Source organism: Phodopus roborovskii, unplaced genomic scaffold (assembly GCF_943737965.1).
Source record: "Phodopus roborovskii unplaced genomic scaffold, PHOROB, whole genome shotgun sequence".
Taxonomy (NCBI): Eukaryota; Metazoa; Chordata; class Mammalia; order Rodentia; family Cricetidae; genus Phodopus; species Phodopus roborovskii.
The window spans coordinates 21180642-21198896 of NW_026126558.1; the positions used below are offsets into that span (position 1 = coordinate 21180642).

The window sequence follows — 18255 nt, forward strand, 5'->3', positions numbered from 1 at the left end:
GTGAAAACCCAAAGGATAGACCGTGCAGGAGATGGGGACAGAATGCTGTGACTGCCAAACAGAAGCCAGCAACTCAATACTTACCCCAGCCAGGCGGGAGGGGGCCCAGGGGATCATGGTCAGACGAAGCACTCGAAGACTAAATACAAGAAAACAGAACATAGAAGTTAAGAAAAAGGCAACTCTGGTGAAAAATAAATGGATCAACAGAAGTAGAAAAGCCAAAGACTCACTTCCACATTTTAGCTAGCCTATAGCAGAGAATGCAGCAAGACCTCAGATAGCATCTGCTCCTTTAAAGTCTTTGTTCAAGGAAAACCAGAGAGAGATTTCTATGCAGCACTCTATGCAGGGCTAGGGGCAGGGAGAACTAGTGGAGTTAGAGGTGTTCCGAGGAAGGTGGGCAAGGGCCCCAGAAGCCGGGCCTGAGCATGGCAGGAGGGCTCAGAGCAAGCTCCCCGCCAGCTCAGCCAGCTCACTGCCGACCTCTGCTCAGCTCCCCGCAGCTAAGGCAACTGAAATCCTCACCACCTCCAACTTTCTCCAAGAACCACACACAGGAGGGGAAAAAATACCGCAGGCCTTTCCAATGAAATCATTCCCACAAGCCCTGCCCACGCCCAGGGCTTCCTGGCTGGGGCCTGGCCCTCCTCCCACCACCTCCCTCCTGGGTGTGCAGCATCCACCAGGACTGAGGGCACTTTCATGCCCCAAGCCCCTCACCTCCCCCAGGAATGTTTTCCTTCCCTGTCACAAAGCACCTTTCTTCTTTCTCAGCCTGAACCTGAAGTTGCTCAGTGTTCTGGTTTGCCTGTCTGGGGAGGTGGGGCTGGTGAAAGAGAAGGGGGAAGGATCACTATTTACACTAGTGCCCCTTCAGCCTATTTCTGCTTCAAGGTCCCAGGGGAAGGGCTGCAGTAGATGGAGAGTTCTCATAGCCTTGGGGAAGCGGGGGGGGGGGTGCGCAGTCAGAGCCTTTGCAGAGTTAAATAAAACAAGCACTGTTGTACTCCTGTCTCCCCCACACAAGCATTTTTATTTCACTTACTAGAATTTGATCATCATATTAGGGATCAAGTTCTAAATGCAGACTTCAGGCTGCAGACCTGGCTGGCCCCATCTGGGGATGACAGAACCACACACACACACACACACACACACACACACACACACACACACACACACACACGAGCAGGAGGATGAATGGGGCTCAGTCTGGGCTTGAGCAAATACTGGTGGTGCTCAGCTGCCAACCAACCCCGACGCAGCCCTCCCTCAACCTCAACTGAAGGGACAGAGGAACTTTCTTCCCAAGGTGGCAATACAGGCTCCTCTTCCAAGTGAGTTCCAACAGAGTCATTTAAGTCTTGAAACCATAGGTGCCTTGACAGGACAGGGTCCCTTTCAGTAGAGGGCCCCTGCCACATGGCATAAAGGAAGCTGCATAAAGTTGGGGGAAGCTGGCCTCAGGCTGAGCCTGTTACTGCCAGCTCCATCCCAACTCAGATATGCCCCAATGCTGAGACTCTCCCCAGCTCACATTGGCCATCAGGTAGGGGTGAGTTCTAGAAGGGCAGGTCAGGGTGAGGTGTGGTGCCCAGTAACACTCTTTGGACTCTGCTTTGGAGTTAAGGGGTAAGTCTTCATGAAAGCACTTAGCAGCAGAAGCTGAAGAATGAGTGTGAAACACAATGCATCCATCCACAGGTACGAGCCAAACCAAAGGCAGTGGATCAGTGCTGAGCAGTAGGCATGACTCCGCAGTTTTCAGGGACTGAATAACAGGTATTCACACATGCTAGTGCAACTAGCATGCTCAGCCTGCAACTGAAACAAGTCAGGTGTGGTGGCATACATAGACCTTTAATTCCAGCACTTGGGAGGCAAAGGCAGATGGGTCTCTTGGAGTTCAATCCACACAGCAAAACCCAGGCCATCTGGGGCTGCATAGAGAAAGACCCTGGCTCAAAAAACAAATAACAACAACAATCCAGAAAGAAAGAGAAAGAACGCTTCAGGCTCTCTGGAATGTGTAGATAATGCATGTATAAAGTATCCTAGGCTCTAGCCGGTCCTCATTGATGGCACAGAGCTTGACACAAAAATACTCATCAGCTTCTTCTTCTCTTTTCTTGAAATGCAATTTCTATAGTTCAGGCTCACACTACCTCCTTGCTTCAGCTTCCCAAGCAACTGGGACTACAGGTGTGAACCACTGTACTGGGCTAACAAACAACCCTTTTCTTAACCTTTGCTATTTGTTTAGTTTTGTTGTTTCTATCCCAAACTTCCTAAAATGTTGGCTCCCCCTCATGACAGCAGGTCTTTACTACATATCCTTAGCACCCTCCAGCTCCTACCATACCTTACCACACCCTCAGTCTGTAATAACACAGAAGAAAAGGGAGACAGGAAAGAGCGGGATGAGGCTGAAGACCAGAACATGACAAATCTGAATTAATGAACACCAACAAGTGATTGTACTGTTTATAGCTAATGCGGATTGCGGATCACTTGATTTTTTTTTTTTTTTTTGCTATTTCTTCTGTAAGGTGCATTTTACAACTCAAATCCTAAGAAAAGGACACAGAAGCGAGGGAAAAACAAGTAAAATCTTTGCATCTGGACCAGAAAACCCAAAGCATACCCCCATGCCTTCACTGGGAACCAAATGCCCCTTTCCTCAGCTTCCCAGATGGTCCAGTGTGCCACATAGAGCAGACAGGACAAGCGGTCTGATGTCCAGAAGAGAACAATTGCAGGTGCAGCTAACTCTGAAAGACAAAGCAGTGTCCTTCATTACCAGAAACACAAGTGTGACTGCTAAACCACCTTCTTGGGTAATGCCCAGGGCTGGAGGTCCAGGATGCATGCCTTGAGCCAGAAAGCTCATGTGAGTGCAAGTCCCTCTGGGATTAAGCACAAAGTCCCAGTAATATTTTAAGATACAAATTCAGAAATAAAGAATGTCTAGCAAAAGCAGCTGAGGACAGGGAAGACTTGGGAAGGCTAAAGGGCGCAGAGCACAAGGCATGCATCGAGTTTGCAGGATGGGCCTGATGGAGCCAGAGAAAAGTCCAGGTGCCTGAGAAAGTGGTCCAAGGGCTCACTGAGGGAAGGAGGGAGCCATCTGTTTCTGAAAGGTACAATCTGAGTCCACACAGCAGGATTGACCTGGGTCGATACTGTAGAGCCTGGCTTCCTCCTTTAGTCACCAGAGGAGGACAGGTGGAAGGAAGACAGAGGTGCCACAAAAACAGTCGCCTCTGGGACAGTGCGAGTGCAATGACACAGACTCTGCTGATGTTCAGGGGACCACAGCAGAAACAGAAACACAGGGCAAAAGGAGTTGTTGAAGATCAAGCAAGCAAAAAATACGGGCATGCTGATTCAGAGCAACAAAGGTACCTTAGGCAGTAAAAACAGAAAACACCGAAACACAGAGCACGGTAACCGAGGGAACATGGAAACGGTGCATGTATATGGAGGCTGGCCCAGGGAGGGATGGCAGGAGCCAGCAATCCTGATGCCCTTGATGCCCGCTTAAAACTGTATTTCATGTTCTCTAAAGTGCAGTAAAGAACAAGATCTCAGCTTAAGCCCAGTAGGGGTTGTTGGGGGGGGGCGGTGGGGGCACTGCTAGCACAGTATCAGTTCTTAGTCTTCCAAATCAAACCCTGGGTCAAGGCCAAACCCCAAAATAACTGTATGAAAGCAAGCCTTCTTACTCGTAACCAGGATATGGCACCATAGCAAACGAGAGGGAAAACCAAAAGCAGGAGAAAACCAACAGAGACATTTAGAGCAGACAAAAATAATAAAAAAAAAAAAAAAAAAAAAAAAAAAAAAAAAGCTCCCACCACATTTCTTTAGTACAAGACGTCTTCTATTTCACCAAACAAGGTAACTCCCCCAACCCAAGCAGAGCCTCCACGTCTGCCGCTAAGAAAGCAAACCATTCCACAATACTCAGGAAGAAAACTGGGTTTGCATTTTTCCACTTCTGAAGACACCCCACTCCTGCCCCAATCCAAAGTTCTACCCTGAGGGCTTGCTACAATAAGAGAGGTGGGCAAAAAGGAAACTGCAAAAAGACCAAGTGGAAGAAGCTGGGACTCCTTCAGTGCTACCTAGACAGTCTGTGAAAGAACTGAAGTCTGGGCCAGAAAAGAGGATTCTTTTCAGTTTTTTTTTTTCTTTTTTAGTTAATAGGGGAAGTTGGATAAAGAAATGGCAAAAGAAAGCTGTCTCAGGCCTTCTGGGTTTGGGAGCCAAGGCCACTGTGAAAATGGCAAGTACGAAGGCAAATCCAGCTTCAGACCCATTAGTGCACTGACTCGAGGCACGGCATGGAGTTACTGTTAGAAACCCGAGGAATCTCATTGCCATGAGTGAAGTCTGTAGTGTCACAGTCCTGACATCTTTCCTGCTCGCCGTGCACTCGGCAGAGTGTGTGCATGTGCATGTGGCTGCAAACGGTAATGTGCAGGGAGTCACGCCACTAGTGGCAGGCTCTGGCCCTCTCACCTGGTAGAGGAATCTTTGGCTGAAGTGCTGCATGGCCCCCTGGAGCTGACTCCGCTGGGACTGCCACTGCTCATAGTTGCGCACGTACTCAGCAGTTGGACGCTGCCAGGTGGTTGTCCGGGTGTTGTGATCCACGTAGTAAAACCTTCCTCGGGGGTCTGTGCGTTTTTCCCACCTGGAAACAAGGCGCTGGAGCTGAGACGGCTTACCTCACCATTCCTGCTGCCACACACACCCCCCACCCAAATTCTAAAAATATTCTCAGGGTGTCTTATAAGGAACTGACTAGTTGCCTGGGACACAAGTAAGCATGCCGCATACTGGGACAATCAAAATGTATCTCAGGATACTTGCTGGGAAATTCTAGGTGAGAAAAACAGTCTTCCATCTTTTCTGAATCTGAGTAGGAAGCACAGAGCCAACAGCCAGCAGGACAGAAACACAGGAGAAAAACTGTTTCTCTGGCTATGGCCATACTCGGAATACCAATTTTTGTGATTTATTTCTCTGAAAGATAGATGATCTCTTGGCGTTAGTAGTTCCTTAGCTGCACCTCTCTCATGGTTTTCCTCTGACACAGGCACTTGTATGTCCACAATACCCTGCTCTCCACTGTTGCCCCAAGGCATTTCACCCCTTCTTCTTGATAGGGCTTTCCATGGACTCCAGGTTGGGTCGCTGCACCCACCCTTCCTTCTGGATCTGGCTGCTCTCATCTGCTGAAGTAAATCACACAGTACTTTCCAAGTAAAGGCTCCAAAGTCAAGTTTCTGAAATCAGCATGTCTGAGGATGCCTTTATTAAGCCATTTTCCATCCCTGATGCAATGGCCCTCTCTCCTGCTGCTGTGGCATTCCTAACTCCCAACCCTTTCTATGTACCCTACTTTCTTCCTCTGGAAGCTTCCAACATCTTTTCTTGGCACTCTGAGATTCCATGAGATGTGGCTTGGGTGGGTCACTCTTCATTTTCCAAGCTGAGCACTGGATGTGGGCCTTGCTAATGTGAATACTTCACATTGCCATTTTGGAAATTCTTTTCTTTTTGGTTTTGTGAAGCAGAATCTCACTATGTAGCCCTGGCTGTCCTGGAACTCATTATGAAGACCAAGCCAGCCTTGAACTCACAGAGATTCACCTGCCTCTGCCTTTGGGTGCCAGGATTAAAGGTGTGCATCACCATGTCCAGCTCACTTTCTTCTTCTCCATTTATTTATTTATTGACTCTTTTTTGCTTTTCAAAACAGGATTTCCCTGTGTAACATACCTGGCTGTCCTGGAACTCTCTTTGTAGACCAGGCTGGCCTTGAACTCACAGAGATCTGCCTGCCTGCCTGCCTCTACCTCCAGAGTGCTGGGATTAAAAATGTGCACTACTACCACCCAGCTCATGTTTTTTTCTTTAAATTTTTTTATATCATGTTTTATTTAGTGTGTGTGTGTGTGTGTGTGTGTGTGTGTGTGTTTGTGTACATATGGTAGTCAGTGGACAAGTTTTGGGAGTCAATGGGATTGAAGTAAGGTTGCTAAGTTTAGCGGCAAGCACTTTCATCCATCTTGCCAGCCCCTGGTTTTGGTAGTTTTCTATTTTTGTTGTGATAGTTACTCCCTATTCTCTGTCAGTTCCCTCTTGCTAGGACTCATATTTGGGTACCAGGTTCCCAAGTTTTACCTTCTAATTTCCATGTCTCCAAACATTCTAATAAACTTTGGGCTCTTTTTCTTCTTTGGTTTGTTTGTTTGACATAGTCTCATGTAGCTCAGACTGGCTTCCAACTAATTATGTAACTGAGGATAGCCTTTGAGGCCTAATCTTCCTACCTCTATTTCCCAATAACTGAGATTATGGGGCTGGATTATTGACTCATGCTGGTTAAAATCATCCCTCCTCAGGGTCTTTAGTGCTTTTTGCTGCAACCCAGTCAGATCGTTCAGACTGCAGGCTTCCTCAGCTCTACCATTTACCTGTCAGCAAAGTCATTTGGATCACTATCTCCTGTGCACATCTGTCTCCCTCTTCCTCTATTCCCTTCACCCTTCCTTCAATGTCTCTCTGATCTTCTGACTTCCAATTCCTATGCTACGATTATAGGCATGAACAACCATAACTGGCTATATCTTGTTTTTGAACGTTTGTGCTTTTCTTAAAATGAATTTATTGCCATTTTAGCAAGCTTTCAGGAAGTATGGGATAAATACATGTTCATTCTACATGTTTACCAAGGTGAACTTTAAGCTTCTGTTTTTAAGACTTATTTTTATTTGTGCGTGTGTGTGTGTGTGCGTGTGTGTGTGTATGTGTGTGTGTGTGCGTGTGTGTATGTGCGTGTGTGTATGTGCGTGTGTGTGCGTGTGTATGTGTGTGTGTGTGCGTGTGTGTGCGTGTGTGTATGTGCGTGTGTGTGTGTGCGTGTGTGTGCGTGCGTGCATGCGTGCGTGTGTGTGCGTGTGTGTGTGTGTGCGTGTGTGTGTGCGCGTGTGTGTATGTGCGTGTGTGTGTATGTGCGTGCGTGTGTGTGTGCGTGCGTGTGTGTGTGTCTGTGTGTGTGTATGTGCGTGCGTGCGTGTGTATGTGCGTGCGTGCGTGTGTATGTGCGTGCGTGCGTGTGTGTGCGCGTGCGCGTGTGCGCGTGTGTGCGCGTGCGTGTGTGTGTGCGTGTGTGTGTATGTGCGTGTGTGTGCGTGTGTGTGTGTATGTGTGCGTGCGTGTGTGTGTATGTGCGTGTGTGTGCGCGCGCGTGTGTGTGTGCGTGCGTGTGTGTGCGTGTGTGTGTGTGCGTGCGCACGTGCACACGAGGCCAGAAGAGTGTTGTGGATTGAGGAAGGAGAGAAGAGGTCACTGGACTCTTCTCCACCACTTCCCTGATCAGTTTCCTACCCCAATATCTGACTCCCAAATTTTTGTTGCCGTTTGCTTTTCAGAAAAGGGTTTCTCTGTAGCTTTGGAGCTGGACCTGGAGCTAGCTCTGTAGAGCAGGCTGGCCTCGAACTTACAGACATACGACTGCCCCTGCCTCCTGAGTTCTAGGGTTAAAGGAGTACACCAACACTCTCCAGCTGACTCCCAAGATTTTATTGAAGTTTTTCATTGACCCAAAAGAAAGGCTGAGCCTTTCTTTCATGCTCTCCCTACTACTTCTTGTGTCTCTCTATATGCCCTCTGTCCTTCAAAACCTCTATGGCTAATTTTGGCCAGCTAGTAGCTAGTTCTGCTCTCTGATTCAAAGTAAACTTCATTGGCAGTCTCAGGAGTGTCAGAATGCCATCAAAATATCCCACAACAAAATAGGGCACTGAATTCCCTGAAACTAGAGTTATAGATGGTTCTAAGTCACCTGATACAAGTGCTAGGACCCAAACTCAGCTCTTCTGGAAGAGCAGAAAGCACTCTTAACATCCAAGCCATCTTTCTAGCTCCAAATTTCAAACTTCTAAACTGGATAATTCTGCCATTAGTTTCCAATAAAATCTTGTACAGTCATAATCTTTAAGAGCAGAGCATGGTTTGAAGGTCAGTCAGCCTGTTCACTGACTCCACCTCCACCGAGCACTGAAAACAAAGGCTTCATGGGGAACACCTGGGGCATCTGGTTTTACTCCATCCTTCCACTCTGGCAAAAGTAGTCCACGCACCATTCCCTAGGGCCTTCATATTCCTGGACACACACTGCACCTCCACTGGTGCTATCCTCTTGCTCCTATATGAGTACAGCCCTCCTACAAATGTCTGTAGGGCTTGTCTAACCCTGACCTTCTATAGTAATCCCTCTCTCTCTGCCTAGCTCTGGTCTGAGCATTGTTCAGGACCAACCAAAGAATATATGATGCAGCCTTGGCTACCAGGTCCAATACTTTGTGCTCCAGAATAAAAGGATTGCACTGCGCATATGTCGCCATGAAACTGCTGTAACAGGGTGGCCATGATGAAACCTTGCTCCTTAATCAGTAGCTTGCTGAAACAATGGTTTTATTTGCTGTTTTAAAGTCACTATGATAGTGATCACATTTCCCACTGCTTTGAGCAGAGACTTCTTATTAACTATGTTCAATGTTTATGCTCTTTCTGGATTTGCTACCACACAAGGAAGAAAGAGCCCTTCACTTAAAATTCTGGAAGAACTGTGTTGGATACTAAGACAGGCATCTCCTATGAGAACATTAAAAGTACCCTGGGGAGGCAGGCTGTGACTAGGTTGGCACAGTGCTTGCCTACCATGCACGAAGCCAAATATTTCATAAACCAGGTGAGGTGGTGCACACTGGGAATCCCAGCATTTGAAAATAGAAGCAAGAAAATCAAAAGCAACACCTTAATTTAATACCTGATGAATAATATGCCCCTAGTCATCCTTAGAATCCCATCTTCAGCTCCATCCAAATGCTTAATAGATCATTGCCTATACATCCACTAAGAGTGATGATACAAACTTTAATCCCAGTACTTGGGAGGCAGAGGCAGAAGGATTTCTGAGTTTGAGGTTAGCCTGGTCTACAGAGTGAGTTCTAGGACAACCAGGGCTACATAGAGAAACCCTGTCTCTTAAAAAAAAAAAAAAAAAAAAAAAAAAAAAAAAAATCCAAACAGCATCTATACATCCTATATTTCAGAGTGTTCAGAGGTTGCAACAATACATTTTATATCATTCCTGTTCTAAAGTTCAAATGTGCAAGTCATACTATTAGGTCAATGCCTGACAATTAGAGAAATCCAAATGTTGACTGGGTTAGATGATATGAAGCAATATTGCTCACTGCCAGGTCCAAAGTACCGCCCCCCAAGGCCCAAAGGCTGGCTGGTGGCATTGTTCTAAACAGGACTTTGGCCAGGTAAACAGGCAAATAAGCCTAAAAGTTTCCATTTAGTAGAAAAGTAGCTCTCCTCTGCAGTTGTTGCTCACCAGGAACCTCCCTTAAGCTTGTCCCAAAGGTTAGTCACAAACATACCTAGTTCTACATCAATATGGACAGTCAGCTCAGATCCGCATCAAGTTATCATATAAAACTGGCTTGCTTTCCCACCATATTGCTCTTCTCTCTGCCTCACCACCACCTTGAGATAGCCTTTGCAATCTGATCCCAAATAAACCTTTTTTTTTTTTTTTTTTTTTTTTTTTTTTTTTCTGCTCACGGGATGATCTAGTTCTGTAGTTTTGATGCACCATCACTTATACTAACAACATGGAGGTTCTACTGCAGTGACTTTCTGTTGTGTGTGTGTGTGTGTGTGTGTGTGTTTTGTGGTTTTTCTAAGACTAGATCTCATTATGTAGTTCTAGTTGTCCTGAAACTCACTATGTAGGCTAGGCTGCCTTAACTGAGATCCACTTGCCTCTGCCTCCCAAGTGCTGGGATTAAAGGCATGCACCATTGTCCTTGGTTGTTGATGTATTTTAGAATTGTGTACTGAAAGAAGGGTGAATAACAACGTATATGATCTCCCTCAAAATAACATAAACCAAGACAAGCAAGGAAGGTGGGTGAAGGTTACAGATCACAGACTGGAAATGTTTTCTATAAAGTAAATGTTTAAAAATTTCTGGGGGCCACACAGTCTGTGTTATAGCTACTTGATTGTGCCACTGAAGAATGAAAACAGCCATTAAAAACATAAATTCAGCCCTCAGAAGGCTGAGGCAAAGAATCCCTATAGGTTCAAGGACAGCCTGTGCTGTGAGACAAAGTGAGTTCCAGAATAGCCTGGGCTTCAGAGTGAGAAGCCTGTCTCAAAAAACCAACCAACTGGGGCAGATGTGGTGACCACACAGCTTTAGTTCTAGAATTCAGGAGGCAGAACTATATTGAGTTAGATGTCAGCCTGCTACATATTGAGTGCTAGGACAGCCATTGTTACACAGGGAGACCCTGCCTCAAAAGCAAAACAAAACACCAACCAGCCACTACAAAAAGCCCTCCCTTAACCTCAGTGTGGCTCAAACATACAGAGCTTGCCTACCATGCTGGTCACACCCAAAGCACTGGGTGTGAGGCCCTAGCACTGAAAAGAAAAGAATGGTTAGCAAATGAATGTGGCCATGGTCCAAGAAAATATTATTTACAAAAATGGGTGGAGGGCTCGATTTTATCCACATGCTATTATAAGGTGTCAACCCCTGGTACAGATAAAACAGGCTATGAGTATATGGGGCTCATTATACTATTCTCTCTCTATTCTTTCCATAACAGTATTGTGGAAAACCACAATAAAATGTGGAAATAAAAAGAAAACAAAATTAAGAAGTCAAACTTTAACTTTGGTAGGCTTTACTTGAGTCCAAGGAGAAACAGAGTGAGCACTAGGGATGACAGATGAGGAATACGGCTCCCAGCAAAGTAAGGAAGAAAAGGAAAACCCAATGCTCTACTGGAAACTAGAGCGAAAGCAGCACATCTGTGGAAATTTGTGGAGCCAGGCAGTGAGGTGGGATTTGCCTGGCACATGCTTGACAGCTGAACTTAACGGGGCACAGAGGCTCTTCCCAGAGCCTCCCCCATCCTTTCCCTAGGTAAACTGGGAGGATAATGGTCACATTAATGGAGGAGCCCTTCATGGCTGCATTAGGTGGGTTGAGGGTGAGCCTTTCTTAAGAACAGAATTCATCCCCTTTCTTAAGCTCTCAAGACCAGGAGACACATGTGGAAAGAACTTTCTGTCCCTGGCAGACAGGAAATCAAACCCTTTTCTCCTTGAACTTGGACTGTCTTCCTCTTGGAAGTCCTTCTCAGCCTTTGGTTTTGGAGAACTCCACTGTGTTCTCACCAAGCCCAGATTGAATTAGGAACAACCTGCTTTTGGGGTCAGGCTGTACAGGGAAATGCAGCTCTTTTTCTTTGTACATGTGTATGCATGTTGCATTTGTGTACATATTCAAGTGTGCCAAGTATATGTGCATTTATATGAAGGACAGAGGTTGACACTGGTGTTGTCTTCTATTGCTCTCCATATTTTTTTTTTGAAGCAGATTATTTTACTGAATCTGGAACTTACCAATTCAGCTAGACTGGCTGGTTAGTGAGCCCCAGAAATCTTCCTGTCTGTCTCTTCTGTGTTGGCCTTACAGCTGCTCACCAATACACCAGGCTTTTTATATGGGCATGGAGATCTGAACTCAGACTTGCATGCTTGCCTGGCAAGTACTTTACCAACTCCTCCATCTCTCTAGATATCAGTCCTGTTCCTCTTTTTAAAAGAGATTTTTATTTATATTAACATGTATGTGTGTGGGTATAGGCACATGTGTGACTGCCCCCAGAGTCTAGAAGAGGGAATCAGGTCCCCTAGAGCTAGAGTTACAGGTGGTTATGAGCCGCCTGACATGGGTTTTGGGATTGAACCCAGGTCCTCTGGAAGATCGGTCAGTGCTCTTAATCTTTGAGCACTTCCCTGGCCCTTGGTCCTCTTTCTTACTCGCCCTATACCCTACTGAAACCCAGAGACTCTCAAAACATTATAGTATATACTAAGAATGAGGGAGGGCAGAATTAAGGGGACTGGATAAGAAAAGTCATCAAGGGACCCAGGGTGCCAGGTGGCATATGCCTTTAATCTTAGTACTTAAGAGGTAGAGGCAAGCAGATCTCTGTGAGTTCAAGGCCAGCCTGGACTACAGAGTTCCAGGATAGCCATGGCTACACAGTGAAACAACCTCAAAAAAACCAAGAGTAGAGACAGAGAGACTGACCCAGGATAACTGTCTGCTGCCTCTGAAGAAAGGAACTGAGCTGCCACTCTTCATAAGGGTGTCTCCACATAGAAAGCTGACTAAGGCCACTGAGACCCCAAGACCCAGGAAGCTTCCCCTCATACCTGTCTCCAGGACTCAACAGCCCTGTTGGCACTGAGAACACAGTATAAGCCTTGGCCATGAGGTGGGGCCGATGTAGTGCATGTAGAGTAAAGGACAGGCTGGGGTCAGGGAGGAGTGGAAGGAGGGGAAAATCAGCAAAGTCAGACAGGAAATGACCGAGAGCAGTAGAGACGCCTGGAGGAGATCCATGGTGCCCATTCCAGAGTCTCAGGCCTTACCCTGGAGGAAGAGGCCGCTCCCAGGTGGTGGTCTTGGTATTGTGGTCAACATAATAGACACGTCCGTTGGGCAGCTCTCTTTGTTCCCACCTGGAAAATAAAACCAAGGGGAGCCATGACACATACAGTCAAAAGGTACAGTCCCAGGAAGGAGGGAAGTTCTTCACGGATGGGCTCAAAAGAAATAAACAAAACAAAGATGACATTCAATGGCAGCCCAGTGTCATACCAGCTCTGTGCTTCTGCTGAAATCCTCCTGACAAAACTATGGTGCATCCATTTACAGCAGGGATTACTGTAAATCCCCCTGAACCCTATACACCTGCACTCCATGATTTCTTCTTCTGTCTTTTCTTTCTTTCTTTCCTTTTTTTGTTTTTTTTTTTTTTTTTTGGGGGGGGGGACGTTCAAGACAGGGTTTCTCTGTAGCTTTGGAACCTGTCCTGGAACTAGCTCTGTAGGCAAGGCTGATCTTGAACTCACAGAGATCTACCTGCCTCTGCCTCCTGAGTGTTGGGATTACAGGTGTGTACCACCACCACCCAGCTCTTCTTTCTTTTCTTAAAGATTTATCTTTTACTATGCGTATATGCATGTGTGTCTGTGTGTGGATATATGCATGTTATTGCAGGTGTTCATGAAGGCCAGATGGAGGAACTGGCTCCTCCTAGAGCTAGGGTTACAGGCAGTGTTGAGCCACCCAGCCTGGGAACAGTACTAAGGTAATCTGGAGGAGCACTATGTGCTCTTCATCACTGAGGACCTGTCTCTCCAGATGCTCTATAATTTTTCAAATCAGTACTTTTTTAGTGTTTTAGGATCAAAGATCCCTTAAGAATACAATGGAGGGGCTGCAGCGATGGCTCAGAGGTTAAGAGCACTGGCTGCTTTTCCAGAGGTCCTGAGTTCAATTCCCATCAACCATATGGTGGCTCACAACCATCTATACCCCTTTTCTGGCATGCAGGCATACATGCAGGCAGAATATTGTATACATAGTAAATAAATAAATCTTTTTTTAAAAAGAATATGATGGAAATTGAGAATTTTTTTTTCTAAAATGAACTTCTAACAATAATTTGCATGCCAATTTCTGAGTTTCATGGGTAGCCTTTTCAGCTACCATAACCTGCTAAAATTAAAAACTATCATTGGACTTGAGAGATAGCTCAGCAGTTGAAAGCACTGGTTGTTCTTCCAGAGAACTGAGGTTTGATTCCCAGCTTACAACTATCTGTAACTCCAGACCCAAGGGACAGGACACCCTCTTCTAGCCTCTGAGACCTCTGCATGTGTGTGGTGCACAGACTAACACTTGGGCAAGACAAAAAAATAATAAAATAAATAAAATCTCAAAAAATTATATCACCTAGTCCTGTTCTCCTAGCTTTGTGCATGTTTATCATGGAATCTTATTTATTTATCTATTTATTTAGAGGCAGGGTCTCACTATGTTGCCTGTGATGTCTACTTTTAAACAGTAGGATTTGTTAGTAGAGAGTCATGTGAAGAGACTGGCATGGATCCAGGAACATGGTGCACTGTTGTCTGATGACAGCTTCAGTCTGTGTGGACATTAACATGAGTTTGGGAGGCTGACGGTGGCTCTCGTGTGCTAATGATGCCGAGAACCACCCAAGCTAAGCAGCACAAAAACAGCCAAAGTCCCACACTCCTGTTGCCCAGATGCATGGGACCACAATATAGTAAAGGACACACAAGTTTGATACAATGCTATTTTGTGAAGGATGAAAACAGCTCAGTGAGTTTCCCTGATTTCATTTACTTCTCTTTTGGGAGGAAGTTAGTATAGTCTGTGATGACAAAAAGCTTGTTTTTAAAATATTATGACTGTTGCCTGTGTGTGTATGATGCATGTGTATAGTCATGTGTGTAACAACATGCATGTGATGATCAGAGGATGACTTTATGGAGTTGGTTCTCTCCTTCCACCTTTACGTGGGATCTGGGGAGTGAACTCAGATCCTCAGGCTTGTGAAGCAAGGGCTTCAATGCTGAGCCATCTTACGGGCTCTGTATGCTTTTTTGGAAATAGGAATTTGTTTCATGGCTGAAGACATGAAGACTAAAACCATAACTGTCCCCTTTGACAGACCCGTCCCAAACCATAACCTGGCCAGGACGTCTACTGCAGTGACTGCAGTGACTGCAAAGGCAGGGGATGTGTCCGTGTTTGAGTGGTACCCGCACGTGTACAATCCCTCAGTCCAGGATGACCACAGAGCAGAAGGCACATTTCCTGGGAAGAGTTGACCTGACGCTGTCCACCTCTCCTCTGTTCTCTGTCCTTCTCCCCAAATAGTAAAAGGGGGACCTGGATATATGACAGTCCCTACCCTGGGACCCTGAATCATAATGTAACTACTAATCAAAATTCACTGGAAAAGTTAAAAACAAAAACACAAAAACCCTTAACATATTTTTCTTTTATTCCTAAAACCGTTTCAGTATATAACTCATCTTATATGCAGTTTCCATTTTAACTTTCATTTGAAACAGTGGAAATGGCTTTATTATGCCTTGCCTAATATTTCAATTTGAAGACAGGCAAATACTTGAAATTCCAAGCAATGGATGCCTTTTATCCACACAGTGGTACTGAACTGCCAAGATATACAATCATGTTGCCCCTCCCCCTCCCTTCCCTGCAGCCCATAGTTCCCGGTGCCTCTTTCAGCACACAGACCTAGGCGAGATCTGCCCTCGCATCTTTGATCACAGCTGATCCTAGAAATGAAAGTCACTCTTTCAGGGACTGCTATTGTCCAGCCCTGCTCTGTGTCCTTATGAACCCTCTCAACTGACTCAGCCAGGAAAACAGCAGAGGGACAAGACCTTCTTTCCACCACCTTGTTACTATCTACTTCTCCTTTTAAAATTGGACTCCTGCTCAGATGAAATGGCTGTGGGGTCTTCCCTGACCCCTGGGCTGGCTTGCCTCCCTTTCTTTGAGAACTCTCACTCTTCCCTTACCTGCAGCTATTCATGAGTCACACAGATCCCTTCCCCTCATTCTTTCAGCACAGTGGGTCACTTCTGTCACCAGCCCTACGCCGGAGCCTCCTGCTTCTGCTGACCCACATAGATTAAGCTTTCCGACTATCTTGGCTTGGTCTCCTCATGCCAAGAAAATGATCCTGCCTTTGACTTTCTGTCAGCATATCCCTGCCAGGGGTTGAGTTTCTGTCCCTTCTAAGCATCTTCCCCACACTGAGATGAAAAGCCTTTGCAATCCACTGCTGCGGGTCTCGCTCAGCGCCTCATCCAGGTTGTGCAGGTTCTCTCCACCCCACTGAATAGCTTTCTTTGACAACTCTCAGAAACAGTGTTGAAAGCATCGAGTTTGTTCAGGTCACTCCCCAACATGTTGCTCTTTGGCCCCCAGTGAGTGACACCAGCTGAACACTGGCTACACCAGGTCTTGTTTTTGAAAAGACTTAAGTCTCCAGTTTCACCCAGTCCTAAGGTAATTTTTCTCATACCTAAATTACCTTTATTCTGTTCTGTCTCTTCTATCCCCAGTCTCCCCACAATTACCACACCAAAGAGATTAAAGGCCAAGATGAAGCCTCAATCCCATTATTAGGATGATGTCAATTAACTCTCCACTACATTAGCTAAAAGGTTACCATTAGCGTGGTGTGATGCCTACAAGGAATCCCAGCACTAGGGAGAAAAGACAGAAGGCTCAGGACTTCTGGATAGCCTGAGCCAGTGGAAACTCTGTTATAGAGTGCTTACTTAGCATATATGAAGCCCTCCTTTTAGCTCTGGAGTTCAGGTAAGTACTGTGGTCCTTCCTACATAACCTTTATAAAATTACATGATTAAATGTTCAAAATGCAGTCTTAGTAAAAGTATTGAAGGGGTTGGAGAGATGTCTCAGTGGTTAAGAACATTAACTGCTTTTCTAGAGGACCCAGGTTAAACTCCCAGCACTGACATGGCAGCTCACAACTGTCTATAACTCCAGTTTCAGGGGATCCAACACTTATACAGACATATGTTCAGGCAAAACACAAAAGCACACAAAGTTAAAATAAGTAAATATTTTTTAAAAGAAAAAATATTACTATTTGTAGTCACTAATGTGCTTTTTTTTTTTTTTTTTTTTTTTAATTAACCTAGGCACTGGGCATCAATAGCCCTCATGTTAGAGGGAAACTTTTTTCCACTAGAAAATAGAGCCATTGGGAAGGCAGTGGGACGGGGACACTAGGCAGAGTGAGAAGGAGTTAATAACAGATAGATATGATCAAAGCACAGTGTATAAATTATATGAAATTTTCAAATACATTTAAAATACAATTAACAAATAAATATAAACAAAATCATAAGGCTGACATGGCGATTTGTACACATTTATAATTTCTATACTGGTTCCTGGCACTCTACTTCCTTCACACTGGTTTCAGGGTAACCTAGTGCCTTCATACTGGTTCCTGGCTGGGTCTTTTCTCAACAAAGCTGGGACTGTATCCAACTCCTTGTTTCTCCCAAGGCCTTTCCTGAATTCTGGACTGCACTTCAATCTTAACAGACTAACTCCTTTTAGTAACTATTAACAGCATTCTATGCCACCTAAGCCCAAGATGTCACAGGAGCAGCTACTGAGTTTTCTGAATTAAGTCTGTTTTCTCTTCCTCTTCAACTATCCTGTTTTCTTTGCCTTGGGGAAATCCCAGATAGAGTATGGTAACATTCAAATATAAGCTTTTATAGAAAGTAAAGACAAGTCTTAGAAATGGTCTCTATAACAAACACACACACACACACACACACACACACATTTTCAAATGGAAAGTTGACAACATATGTAGATAATCTGAAAAACAGTGGATGACAGCAAAAATGAGTTTTTTCTTTCGAAAGGCAATTAGGTAACTTGGTCAATAACCCTGTCTATATAAATGTTCTATGAGTTTGAACTTCTAACACAGCCAAGAAAAGAACTGTGTCAGAGATGCAGCTGTAAGACCATCTATTATTTTATAGCTCATCACAGCAGTGGCAGAGACCCTGAATGGCAGCAGGTGGAGCAAAGAGAAATGCTACTACTACTTCTTGTTTTTGTTTATTTGTTTGAGACAGGGTTTCTCTTTGTAGCCCTGGCTGTCCTAGAACTCACTCTGTAGATCAGGCTGACCTTGAACTCAGAGGTCCACCTGCCTCTCCCTCCTGAGTGCTGGGATTAAAGGTGTATGCCACCACTGTCTGACAAGAAAAGCTACTTCTATAATGGGGTCATTCCAGTTTCAAAACAAACTGGAAATGAGTATTAACTTATTCAAATGTTTGTGACATACTGGATGGAAAAGCAACTATGCTTGCAATAGTCAAAATTGAGTGTAAACAGGAGATGGCTGAAAAATATTTGCTATTGGGCTTGAATTTGATCCTGGGACCCACATGACAGAAAGAACTAACTCTTGGAAGTAGTCCTCTGACCTCCACATGTACTTTCTCACACACAAAACAAATGTAATAAACATTTAATTATATATAAAATACTAGTTTTAATAATCAAATCTAAATTACCATTGTATGATTAACCTATCAACAACAGACACTGACAAACAATGGTATGCCAATGTTTGTAAGTTACATACTGAGTTTTAAAAAGATTGTAAATATGAAATAACATGGGGACTGGAGAGATGGCTGAGAGCATGTCCCGCTCTTCCT

General features: G+C 45.0%; 1 protein-coding gene across 1 annotated transcript in view; it reads right to left on the bottom strand.

Annotated features, from left to right (window-relative positions):
* Wwp2 (WW domain containing E3 ubiquitin protein ligase 2) overlaps positions 1-18255 on the bottom strand; it is a 121717-nt gene that overhangs the window by 12312 nt on the left and 91150 nt on the right. Inside the window, exons 9-11 of the mRNA XM_051201722.1 lie at positions 12550-12639; positions 4528-4702; positions 85-139 (exon numbers count right to left, since the gene is read on the bottom strand). Of these exons, the coding sequence (XP_051057679.1) occupies positions 85-139; positions 4528-4702; positions 12550-12639 (320 nt within the window). The remainder of the gene's footprint in view (positions 1-84; positions 140-4527; positions 4703-12549; positions 12640-18255) is intronic.